The sequence below is a fragment of the Pelodiscus sinensis genome, chromosome 3, assembly GCF_052426305.1.
Source record: "Pelodiscus sinensis isolate ZL-2025 chromosome 3, ASM5242630v1, whole genome shotgun sequence".
In the NCBI taxonomy this organism is placed as follows: Eukaryota; Metazoa; Chordata; order Testudines; family Trionychidae; genus Pelodiscus; species Pelodiscus sinensis.
Window position 1 is genome coordinate 125610320 of NC_143054.1, and position 22959 is coordinate 125633278.

The 22959-nt window shown below is 45.2% G+C and overlaps 1 protein-coding gene across 3 annotated transcripts; it reads left to right on the top strand.

Moving 5' to 3' along the window:
- Positions 1-317: 317 nt before the first annotated feature.
- CCSAP (centriole, cilia and spindle associated protein) lies at positions 318-21646 on the top strand. Of its 3 annotated transcripts, XR_012902785.2 has the most exons (5): positions 318-770; positions 12223-12491; positions 15130-15205; positions 15801-15914; positions 16614-16750. XR_012902785.2 is itself a non-coding variant. In XM_075924730.2 (4 exons), exons 1-4 carry the CDS (start codon positions 440-442, stop codon positions 16619-16621), a joined length of 684 nt encoding a protein of 227 aa, XP_075780845.2. In that variant the 5' UTR covers positions 318-439; the 3' UTR covers positions 16622-16731. The 3 variants fall into 3 exon arrangements, 2 of the variants coding, with proteins under 2 accessions (XP_075780845.2, XP_075780844.2); XM_075924730.2 differs by lacking the exon at positions 15801-15914 and having other exon boundaries at positions 16614-16731; XM_075924729.2 differs by lacking the exons at positions 15130-15205; positions 15801-15914 and having other exon boundaries at positions 319-770; positions 16614-21646.
- Positions 21647-22959: the final 1313 nt, after the last annotated feature.

Sequence of the window (22959 nt, forward strand, 5' to 3'; positions counted from 1 at the left end):
TGCTAAATGGGGTGCCCCCACTTGCCGCTCCTGTTCCCCCTCTCGCCTGCAGGCACCAGTGGGCCCTGCTGGCATCACTGGGGCGCGGCAGCTCCCGCTTGGGAGGGGGACGGGGCGCGCTGCTCCAGCCTCTGCGGGTCCGCTCCCCACGATGCCGGGACCGCGGGCAGAGCGGCCCCCCGGGAGGAACCGCAGCGCGTCCGCTTCCCATCTCCGCGTTACAGGGCTCCTTTGTGACGTAAGTCGGGGGGGGAGACGCGCTAGCGTCCCTGCCGGCCGCGGTGATTGGCCAGAACAGAGTAGGGGCGGGCGCAGAACGTCGCTGTTTGGGTTTAAACGTTCCAGCGGGAGGGGCGGGCCTAGATCCCGGGCAGTGCGGGCGGGGGAGGCGGCGCTGAGCGGGGTCTCGGCGCGGCAGGTTGCTGGCAGCGGCCCCGGCATGGTGCCCGCGCGGCCCCGCGTGAAGAGCGAGTACATGAAGCGCTTCAAGGAGCCCCAGTGGGAGGCGTGCGGCCCCTGCTACCGGGAGCTGCTGCGCTACCGCCTCAGCCGCCGCCTGCTGGAGCAGGCGCACCGGCCCTGGCTCTGGGACGGCTGGGAGCCGGACAGCAGCGGCAGCAGCGCCGGCTCCCCCTCGCCCCCCAGCGCCAGCCCCCCGGCCGCGCAGCAGCAAGAGGCAGCGCCCGGTCCCGCCGCTGGCGGCAGCAGCCACGCTGGGGAGCCGGGCGCAGCGGGGAGGGCGAGCCCGGCGGAGCCCCCGCGTGCAGCGGGTAGGTAGCAGGCGGGCCGAGAACCCGGCTTCCGAGGGGCTGGGCCGTGGCGTGGGGCTGGGAGAGGCAGGGTGGGAGGTAGCGGCCATGACACCGCTCGGTTCCCCATCGCCCGTGGCAGCCTCCAGCGAGCGGGTCCCTTGATTTACCCCCCCCCCCCATCGCTGCCCCCAAGGCTGGGTGGGGCAGGGCGAAGGCCGCTGCCTGCGTGGCCCTGGGTGGGGGACAGGACCGTCTGCCCCGCTGGCCCCTCTGCTTCTCTCTCGCGGTGGGGCCTTCCAGCCTCTGTCGCTCTCCGCAGCAGCAGAGTCATGTGATTCCTGACAGCTCGGCTTGGCTGATGCCCACAAAGCCTCTCGGAAATGGGTGAGGATCCAGGGATGGTCCCAGGTCTGTCCCCCAGGGCAGTAAGCGTTTTCAGTGCCCCACCCAAAAGGTAACGCACCAAACTCAACCCGCTTGTGAATGTGATGACTTGGTGCCTAAAGCACAGTCCCTGAAAACATGCCCTGCGAAGGTCTTGTTAATTTCACTTTTCTTAAAGCTGTTGCCTGTTAGGAGGACATGCCTGCAGGCCTAGAAAGATAACCCTGCTTCGGTTCTGCTCAGTTTCCATTTGGAAGGCTTTCTCCCTCTCCTCCCCCCCCCCCCCCGACTTACACAGAAACATATAGGATTATATTTTAATAAGGTTTAAATTCTGCAGGACCTATGTAGGTCTCCTTATTTGACATGATCACTTTCCTGCTTGCCAAGGCTGAAATGTAAATAATGTTTTAAAGCCTCCTGGCTCAACCTGTTTCTGTTTACTTGCAGCCTAGTATCTTATTGTTTGCTTGGAGGCTAGCAGTTGAGTTCTATTTTTATAATTCAGTACTCTTTACCTGAACAAGGCTAACTACAGAGCACAATTCCCCCTCATCTTCTTGATTACTTTTCCAGTTGCTTCTGAGTTCAACTAAAGGTCCTGGTCCCATTAGAATTCTTGAAGAGCTTGGACCAAAAAGACTCCGTGCCTGCCACTTGGTTCTCAGTAGAGATTAGTGTAACTGTGCAACAGTTTAAAGTGGTTACATGCAGGCTCCTGGACAAGTGCACTGGCTCCTGGGGAGGGACCTCTCCGCATCTGTGTGCTGCTGCCTCTGTATCAGCGGCAGCAGTGCAGGTAGGAAGGATCATACTGTATGTGCAGGGATTTGGCTTAGAAACCAGTTCCTGGGGAGCCAATTGCTGCCCTGCGGGTAATCCCTGAATTTCAGTGGTTACATATTTAAACACATTTCAACATCCCCAAGTGCCCAATCTTCCACCAACACCTCTCTGTTATCAGGCATGTAGAACTGGAAGAACCCAGAGTGATGCTACTGGTGGCTAGAGACAATGTATTTTAAGTGTTTGGCAAACTGTTTCACGAGTGTGTACTAAGATTGTATTCTAATCTTCCTGCCTTCATAACCTGATGCAGAATGAAATGTTGAAGTTTATTTGTGATAACAGAAGTGGTGACTTGAGGTGGAATGGGGAAGTGCAAGTACAAGTGACTATCCCCTAGGCTCTGGTCCACTTGAGTCCCTTACTTTTCATTTTACCTTATTTTCAGTGCTTAGATGATGGATATATTTAGAGAACTTCAGAACTGGAAATGTAGACCGATTTCATTAAATGTCTTTATATACAGAATAAATATTTTAATCTGTGAAAATGATTCTTGGTGTTATTGGCACTGTAAATAATCATCTTAAAGAAAAGACCCTTCTTTGAGTCCTATCTGTAACTGAAGTATAGACCATCCTCTGGGTTATCCTAGCAATAATAAGGCTATTAAAAACAACAGAATGAGATGCTGAATTCTACTTTGTGGTACATTTGTAGCTGAGGGAGTCAAATAATTCCAGGTTAAGTGAATGCTAGCAGGTTTCATAAACACAATAACCTTGGAAACGGAAATTATGTACCATATGGGCAGCACTTGTGCACGTTTTCCTGGGCTGCGCTGCTCATGTGCCTTTCATACCTCGGATAGGCTACTCTAAGGACAGTGCATCTGATTCTCATGCTCGTTCGTTCTTTATCTTCTGTCAAGACTACCAACACAAGTGCTAGTTATCATAACGTGTTCTTGTCACCCAGCATTGTATAGTAATTACTTTCAGTTTATCACTGAATTGTATTGAGTTATAGCCAGTCACACAGGTGATTAGGAACAAGTGATTTGTGTGGACCCCATATGGCCTAATCCTTGGGGAGGGAGTTCCTGAGCATTTGAGTCACCCATTGCCATGAATGGGTGTGTGGCATCTACAATACCTGGAAGTCAGGCTTTATACTAACACGAGTCAGTTAAGTAAAAATGCAGAACTCAAAATGGAAGATGTGTTGCAAAAAACCTCAATGATAACCAGTCATACCATGTATTCTGGCTCAAGCAACAGGAGGGGTGGGCAAAGGCAGCAATTGCCTCAGCGCTCAGCAATTCTAAAGGGCTCTGCTGGAGCCTCGGGCCCTTTAAATTGCTTTGGGAGCATGGCATAACAGACTGCAGAACCCTGTGCAGCACGCTCAAGGTGGCTCAGAGGGTTGGTGGAGGGGGAACATGGTGTGGTCTGGGTGGTGCTGAGGGCTGGCTGTCCCAGCTTTGCCCCTTCTGGGAACATGGAGCTACCCCTTCCCACATTGCTCAAGGGCTTGGCAATCCTGTCAACCCCCTTGCCTGAATGTATTAGGGGATCTGTGCTAGGTAGTGCCTCATGAAGCAAAACACTTTAACCACTGAAGTTCTGTGTGTTCCTTTTAACACCTTTCTTGTAGCACTTCTGTAAAAACGAAGGCGGTATTGAAATACTGTGTACATTCATGACTAAATCCTGAATTGTCATGACCTGGGGAGCTGTAACCGCAGTATTTGTGGAGCATCTTTAAAGAGACAAACTGTGGCAACAATTCTCATTGTGAGTCACAGTTACTTATGTAAATTGTTGCTATGGTATCCGTGTAGCATCATAATTACATAAGCAGGTTCTCTGGCAAAAAGCAGTAGCGGCAAGGAAGGCTCCGGGCCTGTTACTGGAGTTTTGAAAACATTGCATGTTTAGAGTATGTCTATGTGGCACACCACTGATGGCATGTAGAGTATTTGTAGCTATGTGTTGTGTAATTACACATGACTGAGAGAGACTCTGGTGTGAGGAAAAGTGCTGGTATCAGATGATCTTGATAATTGCTCATTTTCAGTGGGAGACCTCATGAATAGGATCCTATAGAGATCCATCCTCTTTTGTTCCCCCCCTTTATCAGTGAAAGAAAACTACTGGTGGGTATCATGAGCAGCTCTGTGTTCAAGTGCTGACTGTGTGTTTACATGGTTACATCTCTTCCACCAGCTGGATTAGACATTACTGTTCTTCAGATGCCCTAATGAGTAGCAAAAATAAGAACGTGGATGGAGACTTGTAGCTCATGTTTCAATCTTTGTACTATAGCACTGATTCTGGTGATCAGGGGAAATGACAGAAATCATGGTTGGCTTCCTCTGTAGCAACTCAGTTATGGAAGATACTGTATAGCATCTCCATAAGTTCCCTACATGCATTTATGCTCCTTTCCTTTTCAGACTGTATACTGATGACCTGACAATAAGTACATATATGCAGATGATTTATTTTGCTGATGTGGGTGGTTGACTGCATTTATCTAAGTATCACTTACCAAGGAGAGACAAACTCTGGCCACATACGTTAAGGAAATCTAAGATGGTGGCCAGAACTTTCCACCTGGGTACTTGGTAGATCAGCCCTTTACAATCTGTGTGGAGCAGAAATTAGTAGGAGCCTCGGGGGGGAGGGAAGCGAGAAGAGGCAAACGTTCTACTAACATCCGTCCCAGTGCTGATGGTTTTTCCAGTGGGATGCTTTGCAGTAGTGTAGCTCAGGAGTTGGCACACCACTGCCTGTAGCATAAGTGGTTGCTTTAGCCACACTAACATATAACTTCTGTTTTGGGGAGCAACACTGAAGTGACATCATCTTAAAACTGTATGGAGGGCTTTGACTGACTGAAAACAACCTGCCCCATGTGAGGCTGACAGTGTTGCCAATGGGTGCAAATAAGAGAAACTCTTTCCCCTTCTCCCCCCCCCCCCCCCAAAAAAAAACCACCTCCACAAATGCCTGTGGCTCCTGCTGACTTGCCAAGACTGATGGCACAACATTCTTTTGTGGCAGCTGTTTATGCACATCAGTGTTTCCCACTCAGTGCCAGTCTTGGATGAACAATGGCACAGGAAGCAGCAAGTCTGGCATCCAGAGGACCTATTTGAAATCATGGGATGGTGGGCGGGCGGAGCCCGCCCACCTTCTAAAAGCCCCTCCCCAACCTTATGGGAGGGACACTGGACCCATGTTCAATTGATTTCTTGGGACAAATAATGACTAAAGGATCAAGAAGTGCGGGCTAGAGGTTCAAAATAAGGGAGCCGGATGGGGACACCGAGCAGAGAACCCCGGACAGCGCCCACTGCTCCTCAAAGCTGTCGATGGAGCCAGTGGACGCCGCCCAGAGGAACTCTGCCCGGATTCGTGACACGAGGGAGGAGCGGAAATAGGCCCCACAGTCGCAGAGAACCCCCTCGTCTAGCATCCTCCTCCTGCTGTTGTAGATGGCAGCTTTCGCCAAAGCCAGGAGGAGTTGGACGAGGAGGTCTCGCGACTTTGTGGGGCCACGGATTGGGTGTGCATAAATAAAAAGGTGAGGGGAAAAGTGCAGCCAGAACCTCAATAAGAGGTTCTGGAGGAGCCGGAATAGGGGCTGCAACCTGGCGCATTCAAGGTAGGCGTGCGCCAGGTTCTCCCTCACGCCGCAAAAGGGGCAGGTGTCTGGGATAGGGGTGAACCGCGCCAAGTACACGCCCGTGCTCACGGCCCCGTGAAGGAGCCGCCAACTGATGTCCCCGACGGGCCGCGGAATTAAGGTCGAATAAACGCTGGCCCATCGGGGTTCCCCACCCTCTGGCAGGCTGGCTGACTTCAGAAGTTGTATTTTACCCTCAGTATGCTCGCAGTCTAGGGTGCGGGTCTTGGCCGAGGCTAAACGGGCTGCTGACAGGAATTGGAAGAGTGGTACAATTTAAGATGAGAGGGTGGGTGCAGCAGTTAAATGTAGATATCTGCTTGTGACATAACTGAGAAGTCATTAGCATCTAGGTCTAGAACCTAGTCCAGGGCAAAGTTGTAGCCTAATCTTAGCTCTTCAGCAAGAGTATCACACTCCTTATGTTGCTTAGATGCAGACATAGTGGTCTGTGCTGCTTTTGATGCTTCCAGGCTAGATTAGTTATAGTGTTCCTTGCTTAAGGCAGACCGTGGCTGTTCTGCGAAAGTTGGCCTTCTACGCTGGGGTGGGCGGTAATTTTTGATGGGGTTTCCATCCAACAAGAGCTGGGAGGATTGTGCTGGGGGCATGGTCAGCGCATGGAAACTCTCACCATTCAGAGAGACACATTTTGATCCCAGCGGCCAGCTACTTTGAGCAATGTGTGGGGGTGTGGCAGGGAGGGAAACTTCCTGATGGTCCTGCAGCCCTCCAGGACCCTGGTGGCCCAGAGTATCGTGGTGCACTGGATTTGGCCCATGGGCTGTATCTATGCTTGTCCCTATCCTAGGCAGGGACATGTGAAGTGAAATTGCTATATAATAGCGTATTATATTAATATGCTCCACACTGCAACTCTATTGATAAAAGATCCTGAGTGTCCTCTTTAATTGCATTGCAGGAACGTCTAGGATAAATGGAGAATAAAAAGACCATCCTGCCCTCAGAGCTCTGCATGGCAACAAGAATTCCCTAATCAGCAAAGGCTTCTGGGAAAGAGCTCTCTGGGGGTAGGGGGTCTGTCTTTTTGTTCTTTGTGCCATGAGATTTAGATTGTACACAATTACAGAACAAAGTTATTTTTGTTTTGTTTTTTTAGGAAAAGTCCCTCTCCTCTGGTCCTATTGCAAACAGTTGTGCTGGGTATTACACGCGTTAGCTGAGAATCCCTATTGGTTACTCAGTTAAACACCTCATCCCGCAATTTTATTCTTTGTCCAGTGCCTATAATTTTCAAAGCACGAGGAAAGAAAAATGAGCATTTATGAAGAGGCAGTATCTGTGCTTTCCAGCCACTGCTTTTGAAAAATTTAATTACAGTTAGAAGTGATGTGTGGGTAGCTAAATATCAGCTCAGTGCAATAGCATTTTCTTTAGCTCCTCCAAGCTTTGTGACTGACATCCACCCACACACTGCAGTTATCTGATAGGGTCTTACCCAGAGATGGGCTTGTTTGTTATCCTGCACTATGAATTTCTTTTTAAGAGCCAAGGCTGCATTCATTAGGTTAGTATTGTACTTGAAGTCTTGTCTCTACTTTTTTTGCTAGCACTTCTTGTTCTAATTTAGGAACACAGGGCAAGCGGTGCTATCTGGCCCTGTATAATCCGGAAAGCTCTATAAACCGGCATTTCTTTTGAGTGACAGAGGGCTGGCTGGCTCCATGCCCGCTGCTCCGGAGAGGGATGGCCATGGGGGAGGAGAGCTGGGCATGTGCTGCTCTTGCTCTGCCCTGAATGCTGGGTAACCAGCATCCCTTGTAGTCTCATGTTGGATAACAAAGCTTTTATTGCTTCGGGGGTAGCCGAGTTAGTCTGTACAGGATAAACATAAAAAACAACAAAGCTTATGATACCAGCTACATGTTTTGTTAGTCTATAGTGTGCTACCAGACCATTTGTTTTTTTACGCTAAAGCTTTTATTATATTTCACCACTGCAGCAACGTTAATGGACTACTGCTTCTTCCTTCCTTGAGCCTTTTGTGTAGCAGTCTTTCCCAAAGAAATAAAAGTCCTATTTAGATTTCAGTGCTGGATGGTTAGTGCACATATTTAAGACTTACCGCAACAGAAAGTTCTCACAGGCTTATGTTCGTTTGCAAGGGAACCCCTTAACAGACAAAGTTGCAGAGTGCCAAATAATCCATGTGGCTTTTGTCAATTAACTTAAACTCTTTCTTTTCTTAACCTGGTGCGTCCACATTACACGTTTATAGGCTCATAGATGTGTAGCTGGAAGGGATCTCAGTCATTTAGTCCCGCTCCTTGCCATGAGAATATACCTAGAGTGTCTCTGACTGGTATCTGTCTATCTTGTTCCTTTAAAAACTCCAATGATTGGACTCAACCTGGTTTTATTAAGTGTAATTTTTTTGCTGGTTGCATGTTCTTGTGCAGACAAGGCCTGTGCTAGAAAATTATTCAAATGTTATGTTACTAGCTTGAACCAATCCAGAGTCAAGTGGCTTAAAGAAATGTTGACTGGAATTGCATGCACTCTACAGACTCTTCATCTTGTGCTTGATTTATATAGAGGATATTTTTTCTCGCACCTAAATTCTTGTAGCCTTCCAAGATGCCCTTTTGTTTCTGGAGCTTTGGAGGCCAATTATATTACTGAATCTGTGTGTTTTTATAATGTGCTTAAACAGTCTTCCTCCTATTGATCTCTTCAGGCCACTAGCTACTTAAACCTCAAAAGAGATGAATTTCCCCACATCCCATAGCTTCAAGGTACTAAGAATTCAGAATAATGGGACACCAATTCAGTTATATACTGTCCTATTTTCCAGGGGCAGTCCATCTCTCTTGGCTACAGAGTGAGTTTGTTCTTAGTTGCCACAGTGGGCAGATGTCTTATGACCGCCTATGACCAAAACCACCAAGCCTAAAAATTGACTATTTCCTCTTGTGCTAGCAAACTGTGCTAGAGTTTCCATGCTCAGTGAAATCATAAGCATGCTCTTGAAAAGTGGATCCAGTAGGAGCTCTATATAAGGTATGGGTATTTTTTTTTTTACCTTCATCCATATAGCTCTTTATTTTGGTTTTATTGTAGCTTAATCAAATTTTCCATTCTTGAGGAATTTATTAGTTTGCTTTTGCTTCCTCATTGAGGGTATATTGCTGTGCATACTGTTGGTGTCCTGATAGAGGGAGTGGAAAGTCAGGGTAGGGATGTGAATGACTTGTTGACTATTGGATAAGTAAATGTTTATCGATTAGTCAGCTAGTTGCTTCCTCTGCCCCCTTGCTGCCTCTATCCGAGGCAGGAAGAGGAGGGGGTGCTTTAAAGCGGCAGCGCTGTGTGGAGCCCGGGGCCAGATCCAGTGCTGCATGGAGTCCCCAGCTGGTGCTGGGCTGCATGTGGTGTTTCAAAGCGGCAGCACCACATGAAGCCTGCGGTTAGCTGGGGTCTCCCCCACTGACCCTGAGCTCCATGTGGCGCTGCCGCTTTGAAATGTCGTGGGGAGCACGGAGCCAGCGGGCAACTACTTGAGCCCCCTGCTGGCCCTGTGCTCCCCACAGAGCTTTCACCTCTGAAATGTAGCAACATCTCTGGGGCCAATGCTATACTTCAAAGGCGGAGGAGCACTTATTGACTAAATAGTCGATGTAATTTGCATCGACTATTTGATTAGCCTATTAATCTACATTTAACATCCCTAAGTCAGCTCCCAATATACTGTACAGCAGGGGTGGGCAATAATTTTTGGAGAGGGGCCACTTAATGAATTTTGGTGTATGGTCACAGACCAGCTTCACCTTTGGAAGAGGTGGGGCCTGGAGAAAAAGGGGTTGGGCAGGGCAGTAGACAACCCTGGGAGGAGGCTAATCTGGGCCAGAAGCTTTGAATTAAAAATACAGTGTAGGGCTCACGGCCACTGCTGCATTGTCTGGCAGCTGCGTGGGTTTGGTGCGGCTAGTTAAAAAGCCCATGGCTCTGGCCTCTGCCGGGGTAGTATCGAAACCAGGAGCTGGGAGCCATTTAAATAAAACAGGATCCTCCTGCCTGAGGTAGGGCCTGGAAATGGGCAGCCAGGATATAAACATAAAGTGACCAGATGCAGTCTGTGGGTCAGATCAAAGTTTTAGGTGGGTTGGATCTAGCCCCTGGGCCACATGTAGAGCAGACCTGAGCAACAGTATGAACTTCACATGAGTCTTGGGGTGGGGTTTAGGGATGTGAAATCCTGCTTAACTGGTTAAATGTTTTATTTAATTGGTTAATCAATTTGAGCAGCTTGTCCCCTTATCTCCCCCTGCCCCCCACTGGTTAACCTGAACCAGTAAGCCTCTCCTGTTAAGGAGGGATGCGTACCGGTTAACCATTTGCATCCCTAGAAGGGGTGGTGCTGCCCACCAGGTACCATGGTGGAGTATCAAAACTGGATGCTTGGGGGTAGCCTTGCATTGGAGCACAGAGCACTTAGGGTAGCAGAACTTTGATCTACATTGTGGTGACTGTGTCTTCATAACAGAAAGATGGGTTTTCTTTAAAGAAGAACCTGCAGGGCTAGTTTATTCTGAGGGCTTTCCCATAATAACTTCTTGTGCCCTGATATTTTTGTCACAAACTTTTAAAGCACTTTGTACATTTCAAAGGAAAATTTCCCTTGCATAACTTGTTACCAGTCTGGATGGGCAAAAATATAACAATTCAGGGCAGGGAGAGCTATGCTGTGCACTTTTTTTTAAACTTCAGTGTTTCATCTTCAGGGTTGGGAAATGTTTTGTTTTTACAAAAAGGAGTGAAGCCTTCAGGCATTTGAGGAAACTTTGGAACAGCTAATTGACTGTGGTGAGAGCCAGGGGTTGGTGTCCGGGGGGGGGGGGGGGGGGGAAGGCCCTGTCAAGGTGGTTCTTGAATGCATGGAGAACAGTCCTTGGAATTGTGCTGATCAAACTGGAGGAAAAATCTTAGTGTCCACTCAGACCAAGTAGAAGTGCAGTTAGGTAAAGTGTCACTTTCCCTTCCTTCTGGGCAGGGTGACTAACATCAGGGGCAGGGGTGATGAGTTGCTAGTCTGAGTAAAGGATGTCTGAAAAGGCTGAGAGGAAGCACAATAAACAGCTGTGGTGGAAGATCAAACAGAGTGCTCCTGCCAGTAGAGTGGCATATGATGGAGAATAGTCAAAAGTGATGCTTTGGGAGCTGTGCACATAGCTGGGTATGTTGAGTGGTGGGGCTCATCTATTGATCTGATGCAAGGGAGAATGAGTAGAGGCTTTTTGACTAAGCTCCGGTAATCTGAAGGCAAGCAACAGTCTAATTTTTGCTCACAAATGCAGAATAGACGTGGTTGTGAAACAAAACTTGACATTTTTAGGAGCAAGGTGGATCTTGAACAATGAAGTCCTACAGTGCTGGACAGTTGAGTTACTAACCAAGCTTTCATTGTATATTTTAAATACACTTGTAGAAAACTACTTCCTTCAAACAGCATCAAGATACCTGGAAAACAATATAACTCTGTTGGCTTTTGGTGTTTTGACGGGAATCTGCAGTGTGCAGTATTACAGACTGGGCCAAGCATAGTGTTAAGTTTGACACTTAGACATAACACACTTCCCAAAATTCATGAGGTCAAATGTCAGCAGTGTGTAAACTTAGGAAACATGAAAGCTTTCACAGAGGAAGTCAGAATTCAAAGTCATTTTTTGTAAGGCTAGATGCTCCTATAGAGTGAAGAAGTCTGTCGCTATCTTCAGTATGCCAGGCCAGGACTAATTGCTGTATGTCAGTGTGTTGACTACATGGAAAAAGTTGCAAGAAGGGGATAGAATTAGATAGGCTAGAGCAGTGTTTCTCAACGAGTGGTTCGAGTACTCTTAAGGGTATTCGAGAGAAGTCTAGGAGTACGTCAACAGAACTGAAATTTGGAGAAAACTGAATTTTTTGTTAAGTTTTACAGCGCTTTATTTTATTTTTTTACTTTTTACACCCAAAAATGTCATCAACTGGCTACAATTAAGTTGTTTAAACAAATGTGGTGCAATGGTAGGAAAAAAATTGTCTGAAAACTTTAGATACAGGAAGTACTTATTTTTTGTTTTGAAAAAGGGATACTTTATGGGGTTGGGGGAAGGTTGAGAAACACTGGGCTAGAGTGGTGTTGGAAATGCTGCTGATGGACTGAGTACCGTGAGAGCCATCAAGGATACTTGATGTCCAAAATGACTTCTTATACTCCTTATTAGAGATGTAAAATCCTGTCTAACTGGTGTAATGTAAATATTTAACTAGTTAATTGATCAAAGGGAGGGTGGGCAGGAGCAGCTCTTGAATCAGGCCTGCCATGGACAGGGGGTGCTCCAGCACCCCCCTGGTTAAATAGAACTGGTAAGCATCACCTGTTTAGTGATGCCTACCAGTTAACCATTCACATCTCTACTTATGCAACTCTGACACTAAGCATGGGAAAATGTTTTGTATAAATGAGACTTGATGGAGTGCATCTGTCATGCACCTGGGCGCTGTTTATCTAAGTGCTGTTTCTCTTTCAACAACACTACATATGTACATATACAGTCTTTGTTCTTAAAAGTTTTAAAACCAAACTGGTTGTTTCCATTCCCTTTAGAAAAAGAAGTCAAGAAAGACAATCAAGGAAAAGCTGCAGAATGGAGTTCAGTAAAACAAACTGACAAGTCAACCAGCCGTACAGGACAACATCCAAGTCAAAGTGCCTTGTCCAGTCGGAATGATCGAAGATCAGCCAAAAGTCCTCAAAGGACAGATGTGGCAAAGGAGCATAAACATCCATTTGCTTTATATGGCTGGGGAGAAAAACATACAGATACAGGGAGCCAGAAAACTCACAACGTCTGTGCTTCTGCCTCAGTGCATGAAGTAAGTAAATACTGGAATATTTTTTAAAGTCCCTCCCCACATCTATAGGGAAAGAAGGTTAATATTATAAAATTTACTCTTATTACTTGTTAATGTTCTAATGTTCTTTAACCTGCGTCCAGGACTACTTTGGGGCATTAATATCTTAGTTTTCCTACCATAGTCCTGCTATGTGATTTTTGCCACTCCATATTAGTCAGGAGAAATGACATTTTGGGAGTGGTGGACTGGGAGGCATTAGGTTTGAAACACTAAATTCTCTAGAGCAGCGTTTCCCAAACTATGGGCCTTGGCCTGGTACCGGGCCGCAGGAAAAAACTACCGGGCCTCAGTGTGGTTGCCGGGGTGTTCCATGCTCCCGGGGTGCCCGTGTGGCGCCGGGTCCCCCAAACCCTCTGCTGGCCTGGGCGGAATCTGCAGCTGGATGTTCCGGCTCCCGGCAGAGTCCTAGCTAGGGAAGGGCGGTGGGGGGAGGAGGAGGGGAGAGCCGGCCACTGGAAGCAGCACTGGACGGGGGAATCGGGGCAGGGCGGGCTGGAGAGATTGAGGGGCTGGTGGAAGCAAGGCTGCTGGGGGGCACGAGGTCGGGGGTAGGAGCTGGCTGGGGAAGATGCGGGAGGGGAGAAGCGGCCGCCGGAAGCAGGGCTGGATGCGGGCAGCGGGGCTGGCCAAGGAAGATTGGGCGGAGAAGCTGGGGAGAACTGGCTGTCCGGGAGGGGGTTGGGGGAAGCGGGGCTGGCCAGAGGAGTATGGGGAACTGACCCTGCCATATGTAGATCTCAGGGCGCTGCCCCCCTTCCCCCCCATCTCTCCTCCCCGCAAAGCACGAGTTAGTCCGGCCCAGGGATTCTGTTGTCGTCGTCCCCCCCCTCCCTCCACCCTTGAGTAGTTGCGAACTGGCTGGCTGGTAGACACACTCATGCAGCCTGAGCACATTTACCAGCCACGCAGTTCGAAACTACAAACTGATACATCTAGTAATAATAAAACTTATATAACATGTCTGGTATTTTCTCATTAGGTGTCTGGTATTTTCTCAGTTTGCTTTTTATGTGTTTATATTTTTGGGCTGCAAAAAACAGTACTGGGGAAAAAAAGGGTTCCAACTAAAGTAAAAAGTTTGGGAACCCCTGCTCTAGAGCTCCAGGCCTGAATCCAATAGGACTCACTTGGCTTAACTTTTACAAGTTTGGGGGAAAACAGAGTTCCTGGCAGAGTTTCATTTAAATAGTAGTTGTCTTTTGCCCTATGCACGTAAAGCAAAGACTTAAACAGCCAAAAAAAAGTCACTTCCTGAAAATGTTGGGGGTGCCCACTTTGATAGACTGCAGGCCTGACTTTCAGGTTGTGCTAAGTACCCACCCTCAAACTTGGGTTAAAATAAATTTTAAATTAATGGAGATTGCCTATCTCCTAGAACTGGAAGGGACCTTGAAAGGTCATCGAGTCCAGTCCCCTGCCTTCACAGCAGGACTAAGTACCATCCCTGACAAATTTTTGCCCCAAATCCCTAATGGCCTTCGCAAGGGTTGAACTCACAACCCTGGGTTTAGCAGGCCAATGCTCAAACCACTGAGCTGGCCATCTAAAAACAGAAGCATCACTTTAGGAATTTCTTGCCCTGAAGATACCAGAATGGCTCTTCTAATAGATACCTTTCCTTTCATTGTGTCTCGCTCTGTCCCAGTGTATAAATGCATAGATTCCTTATACCCATTTCAATTCAGACCGCTGCTGAAATCTGTATCCATGGTGGTTCCTTTCAAGAATGTTAGAATTAAAAAACGCTTCAGGAAATTCAGTTAAGGTTGCACTCTTCAAATGAGAAACACATCCTAGCTTAATTCTACCCTGAAGAAAATCAGATTCAATCAAACCTTCATTTTAGTAATGACTAGGGATGTAAGTGACTAGTTGAGTCACTGCTTCACTAGTTGCTTCCCCACCCCTTGCACTGTATTAGGGGCAGCAAGTGGGAGGAGCAGAAGCCAGGGAGAGCCAGCTTAAAAGCTATTCTCCTCTCCTCCCCTCCCCCAGGGGGAGAGGGTGGAGAGGAGGCAGAGGTGCAAGCGGGGCACCTGGTGCAAGCTGGGACTGCTCAGTCCCAGCTCATGCTGGGTCCCAGATGCTATGCCTCTGCTTTTTAAAAGTAGTAAGAGCCACTAGGCTCTTACTACCTTTAAAAAGCAGAGGCTCGGCTAACCCCCTTATCAAGTAGTTGATGGAAATTCCATCAACTATTCAATTAGCTTACTAACTGCTATTTGACATCCCTAGTAATGACTACTCCTGTGGTCCCCAACACGGTGCCCGCGGGCGCCATGGCGCCCGCGGGGGCATTTGCATGCACCCGCCAGGTGCTCGGGGCTGGCCTGGCCCCGGGCACATGGCGCACAGGGAGCGGGGGGGGGGGGGGAGAGCGCTGGCCCCGGGCACCCAGCGGGCGAACGGCCACGCCCCCTGGCGCCCGACAACCTCAAAAGGTTGGGGACCACTGGACTACACAAACTAAAATGCCTTAGTCTTAATTGGTGTGGTGGTACTACTTTATCGGCAATACATAATTGTAGGAACTTCTTACTAGACCAATAGTTTAGTGAAGGCACATCCCAATCTTCCTCTCTCCTCTTCATTAAAGGCCTGCTCCTGTGAGATGCTGAAGATTGGTCCTGTTACCTATGTAAATGCCACTTACCCAGTTGTGATTGGACATGGTAATGTCTTGTGTTATAGGTAGTGTGGAGGCTTGGGGGGGTTGGAGGAGCAACTAGTTTGATGAATCAATCTCTTGTCTGAAGAATCTGAGAACTAGGACCAATACTTGGTCCTAGCACTCTTTTTTTTTTTTCTTCAAGTGCACTGATTACTTCTGTGTCTTCTGTTGTAAGAATGGAACAGTGAATAGTCTATAGCTGGCTTTGTTTGGAGCTAAGAATACTACTATGGTTAGTCCACACTACAGAGCCTATGGCTACATAGCTCCTGAGTGTAGACATGGCCTATGCTGACAAGTTTTTTCTGCCACTGTAGGAACACACCCTCCCTCCTCCTTCCCCACACCATGATAATTATGCTCCCCCCACACCATGATAATTATGCTAACAGAATCACTCTTCTGTCAGTACAGCTGTGTCTGTACTGGGGTATTTGTCTACATAGCTGTGTCAATTGGTGTTTTTATAGGTGTGCAAGTAGATATTTTAAATGTAAGCTAAGGCAAAGCTGACTAATTTCTAAAGGTTCCAGACTAAATGACCTGTTGCTGCAGCCCCTGATTAATGCATAGCTTTTTTCTTTTTTCCCCGGTAGCGCTGAAATAAGACAAAAATGGATGAAGTAAATGTATCCCCACGGTCTGAACTCCATGAAAGAGTCTGTCAGAAGCGGGCAGTTAGCAGCAAGTGTCCTAATGCAGGCAGACAGGTAGATGAGCTCAAGTCTAGCAGTGACCCAAGTGGCTCAGCTATTGAGGAGCGAATTCCTCTGCATCAGTCCCTTGGAAGCTGAGTAACATTATGAAGTTGTAAATCTTGTGCCTGATAGTGTTGCTGGCTGGTATACTGTTATGTCAGAACACAAACTTGTTACTCCAAAATGGTAAAACTTCTGTAGTCTGTGGGACTGAGTGTTCATGTGTGAATTTTTTTAATGTTTTAAAAATCACAAATTCCAAGAGGAAGGACATTAAGATGGAGGTACAGTTGGGTATGTCCCTCTACTTTAAGGGTAAGATGAAAATTACAGGGATGTTGCCCTTCAAATGCATGAAAGTGAGTTAGGGTTACAGTTGGCCGATTCAAACATGGTGAGATATTGGAATGCGAACTCCAAGCTCCCAAACAACCTCAACTCTATCTTGAAGTGAAACCAAAAAGGGAGAAACACAGTGGGGGGTGGAAACCCCAAATGTTGGTAAAGTTTAGTGTCCTCTAATTTGAGACCACAAATACTGAAATGTCTCCCTTTCATGATTAGTGGCCCCAACGTGTGTTCCATAATTCATCTATTTGGAATCCTATGGTTATGTGGAATCAAATTGTTCCCTTTGTTGGCTTGGGGAGTGAAGGTTGAGGGTGAATTTTTCTCTCCCCACATAATTGAGTAATTCTAAATTCTTGCTAGATCCATGAGTCTGCACTGCGAGCAAAGAACAGACGGCAAGTGGAGAAAAGGAAATTGTCTCAGAGGCGAGTGCGCTCTGCAGATGTGGACCGAACCTGGAAAGCAAAGTCTTCCCCACCAGATAATCCCTGGATGACTGAGTACATGAGATGCTACTCAGCAAGAGCTCGGTGAATCACGGCTGACTTGGAAATCTTTCTCTAACTTAAAATATTTATATTCAGTCAGGACATTGGTGCAAATTACTTATGCAAGGTTTTTATAAGGGGTTTCCAGCAGTCTGTTAATGTTTGTATTTTGGCTACCTACCTCATCTGTAGGGAATAGAGCTAGAGCCATAACATTTTTAAATATAGTTACTTACGTTTTAAATACTTCTCCTTTTTTTCTGAAGTCTTTTAAAGAGGTATTTCTAGGGACCTTTTTGACTTCAAAATACTGAAAGTCTAAGTACATTTTTACAAAATCTTTTTAAGAATTGGTTCATTTCACAAACATTCAACTGCTCCTTCCAAAAAACCAAATTTAGCTTCCAGATCAGGGGACCGTGGTGGTGTATTGGAAACTTTTCATAAGGTGCAGTGTATGTGCCATTGCATTATTTAAAATACTTGATTCAAGGCTTCAAAATACCACATAGATTACAATGTCTAACCTAGAAGCTGGTGGCTCTGGTACAAGATAATTTGAGCCACACTAAATACTGGCCTCAGGAAGACTGATGTTAGGGGTTGTTTGGTTATATACTAGAGACTTTTAAAAACTTGGTAATATTTCTCAAAACTTGAAGTAATTAGTGAATCATGCAGATATTCTTCAACTGAGTTTCATTGCTCTTTTAAAATGTGAGTGGAATAAATTTAATATCCCAATAGATGTGGCAATTTATTTTCCAAGCAAGAAGTCACAGGGTTAATTTGATTACTATGACTATTACACCAAATGACTGATGTAGACAATCATTATCTGATGGCTGTTGGTCAACACAGGTGCTTGTGCCTGTCTTGGCCTGACACCATCATACTGAAGTAGTTAAAAACACCCATTTTGTGCTTAATCATTTAGACACCAAGCTCTCAATGAAAACTGTATATATTTAAAAATCTGCTTTAATGAATCAGCTGGTGTCTGGTCAGTAAAGTCCAGTTTATTTTTAAAGTTTGTATCTGGAGAGTGTATTTTACCTCGCGTGCATTCCATTTGGTTTAGTATGGTTATACTTGGCTAAAGGTTTTAGACTTGCAGAACAATTTTGATAAACATTTGCAAATGAAGTTTTCGTATGGTCATAGTTGTCCTGGAGGTGTGTTCATAACTCCCTGCCAAAGGGAAAGAAAATAAACCACTTAGAAATAGGAGACTAATGAAATCTTTGGCTATTTTTAATTGGTAGGGTCTGTGTTTGTACAAAGTACGACTGCCACTAATTGATGTTGGATCATCTATTTATTTCTGCCGTTCTAAGTGGAATTCTCTTAATTCTTGTAGAAAATGTGAGCTTAAGCAGATCTGTGCAATAATTGTGTGCTTTTTGAGATCTTTGAAGTGTGATGGTTGCAATGTAATAGTTTTGCGATTCATTCTTTCAGACTGCTTTAGAAGCACTATCTGCCTTCAACATAGCTTGATCACACTTGACATTTCTGACTTTTTTTACATACAACTGCAAAAAAAATGTTCCCCTGTTACTGGAGGTATAGTAATTGTGTTTAGTGCATTTGACCAGTCTTCTTAGCTGCATTTTAGTGAAATGCAGAAAGTAAACAAATGGCAATAAGTAAACTGGAATCCAAAAATCTAAGGTTAGCAGTAATGTATTAGTTGATGTGACTAAGTCTAGAATAGTCAGGTTTTCCTCAATGAAAGGCTGACTGGAACTAGCTAAATTGACTGAGCAAACATGGCTTTTATATGTGTTTAAAGGGATACTATTAGTTTATATTTTAAAAGTTGTATGTCACTGAGGCCAGAGAATTAAAACTAATTAAATCCTGTATTTTAATAATACTTAAGATAGACCTCACTTTCTGGCTTTAAAAAAGTTTCACTTACAATTATACAAAAGAATCAAAACATTGAATATTAGGTTTTGTTCAACTTTCTATAAGCCTAACCTTCAAAAACTAGTCACCAGAGATTTTTAATAGACAAGAGACAACTTGTCTTTAGGATCAAATTTCTGTCTACATTTGAAAATATTCTGTAGTTTTGTGACTAGTAATATTGACTAAATTGAGAATCTTAGTAGATCTCCCTTCTTCCAGATCAATGGCCTTGTAATTGCAGGTAAACATCCTAGTCCATTGCAGGTCATTTTTTAAACCTATGTGAGACTTCTGTCTATTATTTGGGGCCTAGCTTACGCTCACATAAGATACGTCTGCTCTAAATGTGGTCTAGTTTCTAAATGCCCTTTTCTGTTCTCTGGGTTGGTTTGTCTCCCTCAGACTGCAGCACAGGAACTGCAGTTGCAAGATACTACTAACTGTATTGGATAAAAACAAAAGTGGTGATGCCTGTTTCTCTGCTGCCATTATACTAAAACTGTTTTTACTTTGAAAATTTGATGCATTTCCAGAATATTTTCAGGGCTGTTTTGAAGTACCTAATTGTGTAGGGTTTTTTTATGCCATACTTTCAATTCAGATATCCAATCAGCCAAATTACTTCCTTGGGCTTCTAGTATTCAAACATCTAGCAGGTTTGTCTAAATACCCTTGTGAGGCTTATGTCCTATCTGAGCTACAGCATCAGAGTTTCTCCAACAACTGCCTTTTAAAGGGGCTGTTCTGTTTTCACTCTGGTCAAGTTAATCAATAGCTGTTCCTGTCAAAATTAACTTGCTAAACAACAATAGTGTCACCAATCGGGTCCTATGTCTGTCAGTGAGATTGTTCTGCCTCCCTAAGCTGTGGCTAAAAGCCTCATTGAATGACTTGCATTACCAAAACATCCAAAAAAGTGAGTTAACTCAGGTAAAGTCTGCATTGAGGCAAGGTTTTTGGAAGACTTTTTTTAAATTGGAAAAGCTGCTGATCCTTATCCTCATCAGTAACCTTTTGAAAATAAACCCTCACGGATAGGAGTTTAAAAATATGGCCCCAACTCTGACTGCTTTGAGCTTGCCATCAATTGTGGGTGCTTTTAAGCAGTGACCTCTGAAGAGCTTGTGGTGGTGTTTAGATGACACCGCTTCCTGTTGCAGTGAAGGGCAGGCTGCATCCTGACTGATGAGGTGTACTGAGTTACCATAATGCAATGTGCTGGTGGGGGAGGCAGCTGAAAGGCTCAGGCTGCATGATGCTTGTGAAGCCTTTTCCTGCAGCCCCTTCGCTGCTGGAGCCTTTCACGGAGGTGGGGAAAGGCTTAAGCATGGGCAGCCGCTGGCGCCTTCTCCTGAGACAGCCTCTCACTGCTGGAGCCTTTCACAGCAGCAGGGAAGGCAGCAGGACACTATCCGGGATGGAAGAGGTTACCTGGTAAGTAGTAGGCTTATTGGCCTTCTTACAAGGTAATTTTGTTAACCAGCCAGCTGGAACAGCTCCAGCTGGACCCACAGTGGCCACCAGCAGGAAGCAGTCCCTCATTGAACCATTAACTGTCTTAATGCATTTCTACATCCTGAGATACTATGCTGTTAAAAATAGCAGTGTAGATATGAGAGGTTGGCTTGGGCAGGTAGAGATGTGTAGGACACTTTCCTTGCTCCTGTTGTGCCTCACTATCTGCATTGCTGGTCAGACCTGTGCTAGCAGTGACTGTACTCCACATGCCACCGTAAGTGTAGACCTACCCGAACATGGGGTCATGACTGCCTAAAGGCAGTTTCTGAATGCATTGGTTTTATAGTTCAACCACTTTTAAAGTAAACTTGGGTAATATGGTATTGGAGGAGTCTTGATGCAAAAGCAAGCTACCTTGGCGAGCAGGAACCTATCTCTAATGGTTTAGCTAACTACAGCTACTGTGATTTAGAGATTAATTCACTGAATGAAGCAGCAGGCCTCTTTGACAATGAGAAACATTAAAAACAATTAGACTAAATATCACAGCCCTGTCAGTTTAGAGGAGACAGAAGCTTGTCTTGCACTGTGTTGATTTTAAAGAGAACTAAATCTACTAGCTTTATGAAGTCTATTTTTAAAGACCATACTTGTTTTGTTACACTTACAAAACTTTGTGGTAATACTTCAGTTTTGCTAAGTCTTCACTAAAATTGAAGGGTGTCTCTTCATTCACTCGATACTTAACAGCACTCTCCATGAGTGAAACTTTATGAATTTCACTAATATCATGCTGTAGTTTGTCAACTACACAAGTTCTATGAAGACTGGTTTGGTGTACTTGGTGTACAGTGTTGCAATGAAAACTGTATTTAAAAAAAGAAAAAAGTCTTTGTATAATAGAGTAGCATGCTTGTGTTCAATCATGCTGTCACATTTTCCTTGCATCACAGAATTAGCTTTCAGTATAACAAAGTTTCAGATGCTGAAAGATGCTTGTTTTGATGTGGAGCCAAATTTGACTTATTTGTCTTGTATTCCTAATAATTTGTGTTGATCTACTTCGGAGGCAGCAGATGCACACAATCCAATTGTTTCTTCTGGGGAAAGTACACCTGCCTTGAAATATTTTATAATGTAATTCACTGGCACTGAAAAAGCCTTTTTGAGATTGGCACATGGTTATAGTGACCAAAAGTTAATTTGAGGATCTATGTGCAATGAGTTTTCAGTCCATTCCTAGATCACTCAGCAGCAAAGCCATAAATGGAGCTTGACTCTCAACGCTAGTTGGCTCCTCTAAAAATAGGGGTAAAAGGGGGAAAGCTGCCTCATGCTGTTTTGTTAGCTTCTGTGAGCACTGAATTCACTTTAAAAAAGTTTTAGGGAAAATACCATCTAAGCTTGAAGCAATATGTGACTTTTTTAGAATGTTTTTAAATAGTATTTTGTTTTTAAAGCTTCTGTATTTGTATTTAACACTCTGTGGGGTCATCTTGTACATGTGAATAAAATTTGAGTGACTCTTAACTGCCTTAGACTCTTGACTTAAATCGTGATGAATAATCTATTAGAGGCAGCAGCGGAGGTGGGGAGGGGTGGCTGCCCCCAAAGGAGCCTCTGTCCACAGCAGGCCAGAGCTGCTTGGTTTTTTTTTTTTTTTTAAACAGGCTTCCACCAGCCACCCTACGCTGCTGCCTCTGGTAGTCATGTAACCACTAAGACAGTGGTGCCCAACCCGGGGTCTACAAGCATATTGCAAGGGATCTATGGGGGAAAATATAAAAAATAAAAATGAGCATAGAAGAGAAGTTAAGTAAATTGCAAAGTTACAATTCAGTATTTTTAAATTAAATATTTTCCAGTAATGCTAATTGCTGTCCAAATGTTGTGGCACCTTTGTGTGACGAAACAATTGATGGTTAGAAGCATACAAACATTAGCCATACATTCAACGTGGATCTGTGGCTGAAAGCAGGCTTGCTGAAGAGAGAGGAGACATTCCTCAAGTGGAATAAGTAAATGAAAGGTGAGAAAATATTCCACTGACCACTTAATTTAGATTTACTTGTTCTGGCAGTGAGGATGAACCGCAATCCATGTGCGTCCTGTGCTATGAGGTGTTAGCCAATGAGAGCCTAAAACCAGCCAGCCTTCGCTGTTACCTAACACAGAAGCATGGCGTTTGAGAGTCCAAGCCTCTCGATTTTTTTTTCCCCAAGTTTACTGAGTTAGACAAAAGCAAAAATCATAATTGTAATGGGTAGTGACAATACAAGGGCAACAGAGGCCTCCTACGGGGTAGCCCACCTAAAAACCAAGATGAGAAAGCCAGACATAATCGGTAAGGGAGCTAATATTGCCGGCAGCCAAGACAATTTTAAATACTATGCTTGAAGAGGAAATACAAACCAGTCTGATCCCATTGTCGAATAATACAGTTCAGTGCAAAATTGAGGAAATGGCCAAGAACATGAGGGAACAGTTGATGAATAGCATATACCAGACCTGCTTCTGTGCACTACAAAAGGATGAAACCACTGACCTCACAAACCTGGCACAACTTGTCTTTGTCAGAATGAACACAGCGGGCAGCTAAACAAGGACTTACAAGCAAACCACTTCCCACATGCACAGCTGAAAAGGCAACTTTTGATCTGAACTCTTTTTTGTTGGGAAAAATATTGATTGGAGAACATGTTGGGGTTAGTACAGATGGGGCTCTTGCTGTCTGGTCAACACTGTGGAGTTATCACTTATATTAAATCAATTACTCCATATGCAATGTAGCATTCACAGGGAGGTCCTAGCCACTAAGATAATCCCTGCTGATGTAAAGAGCA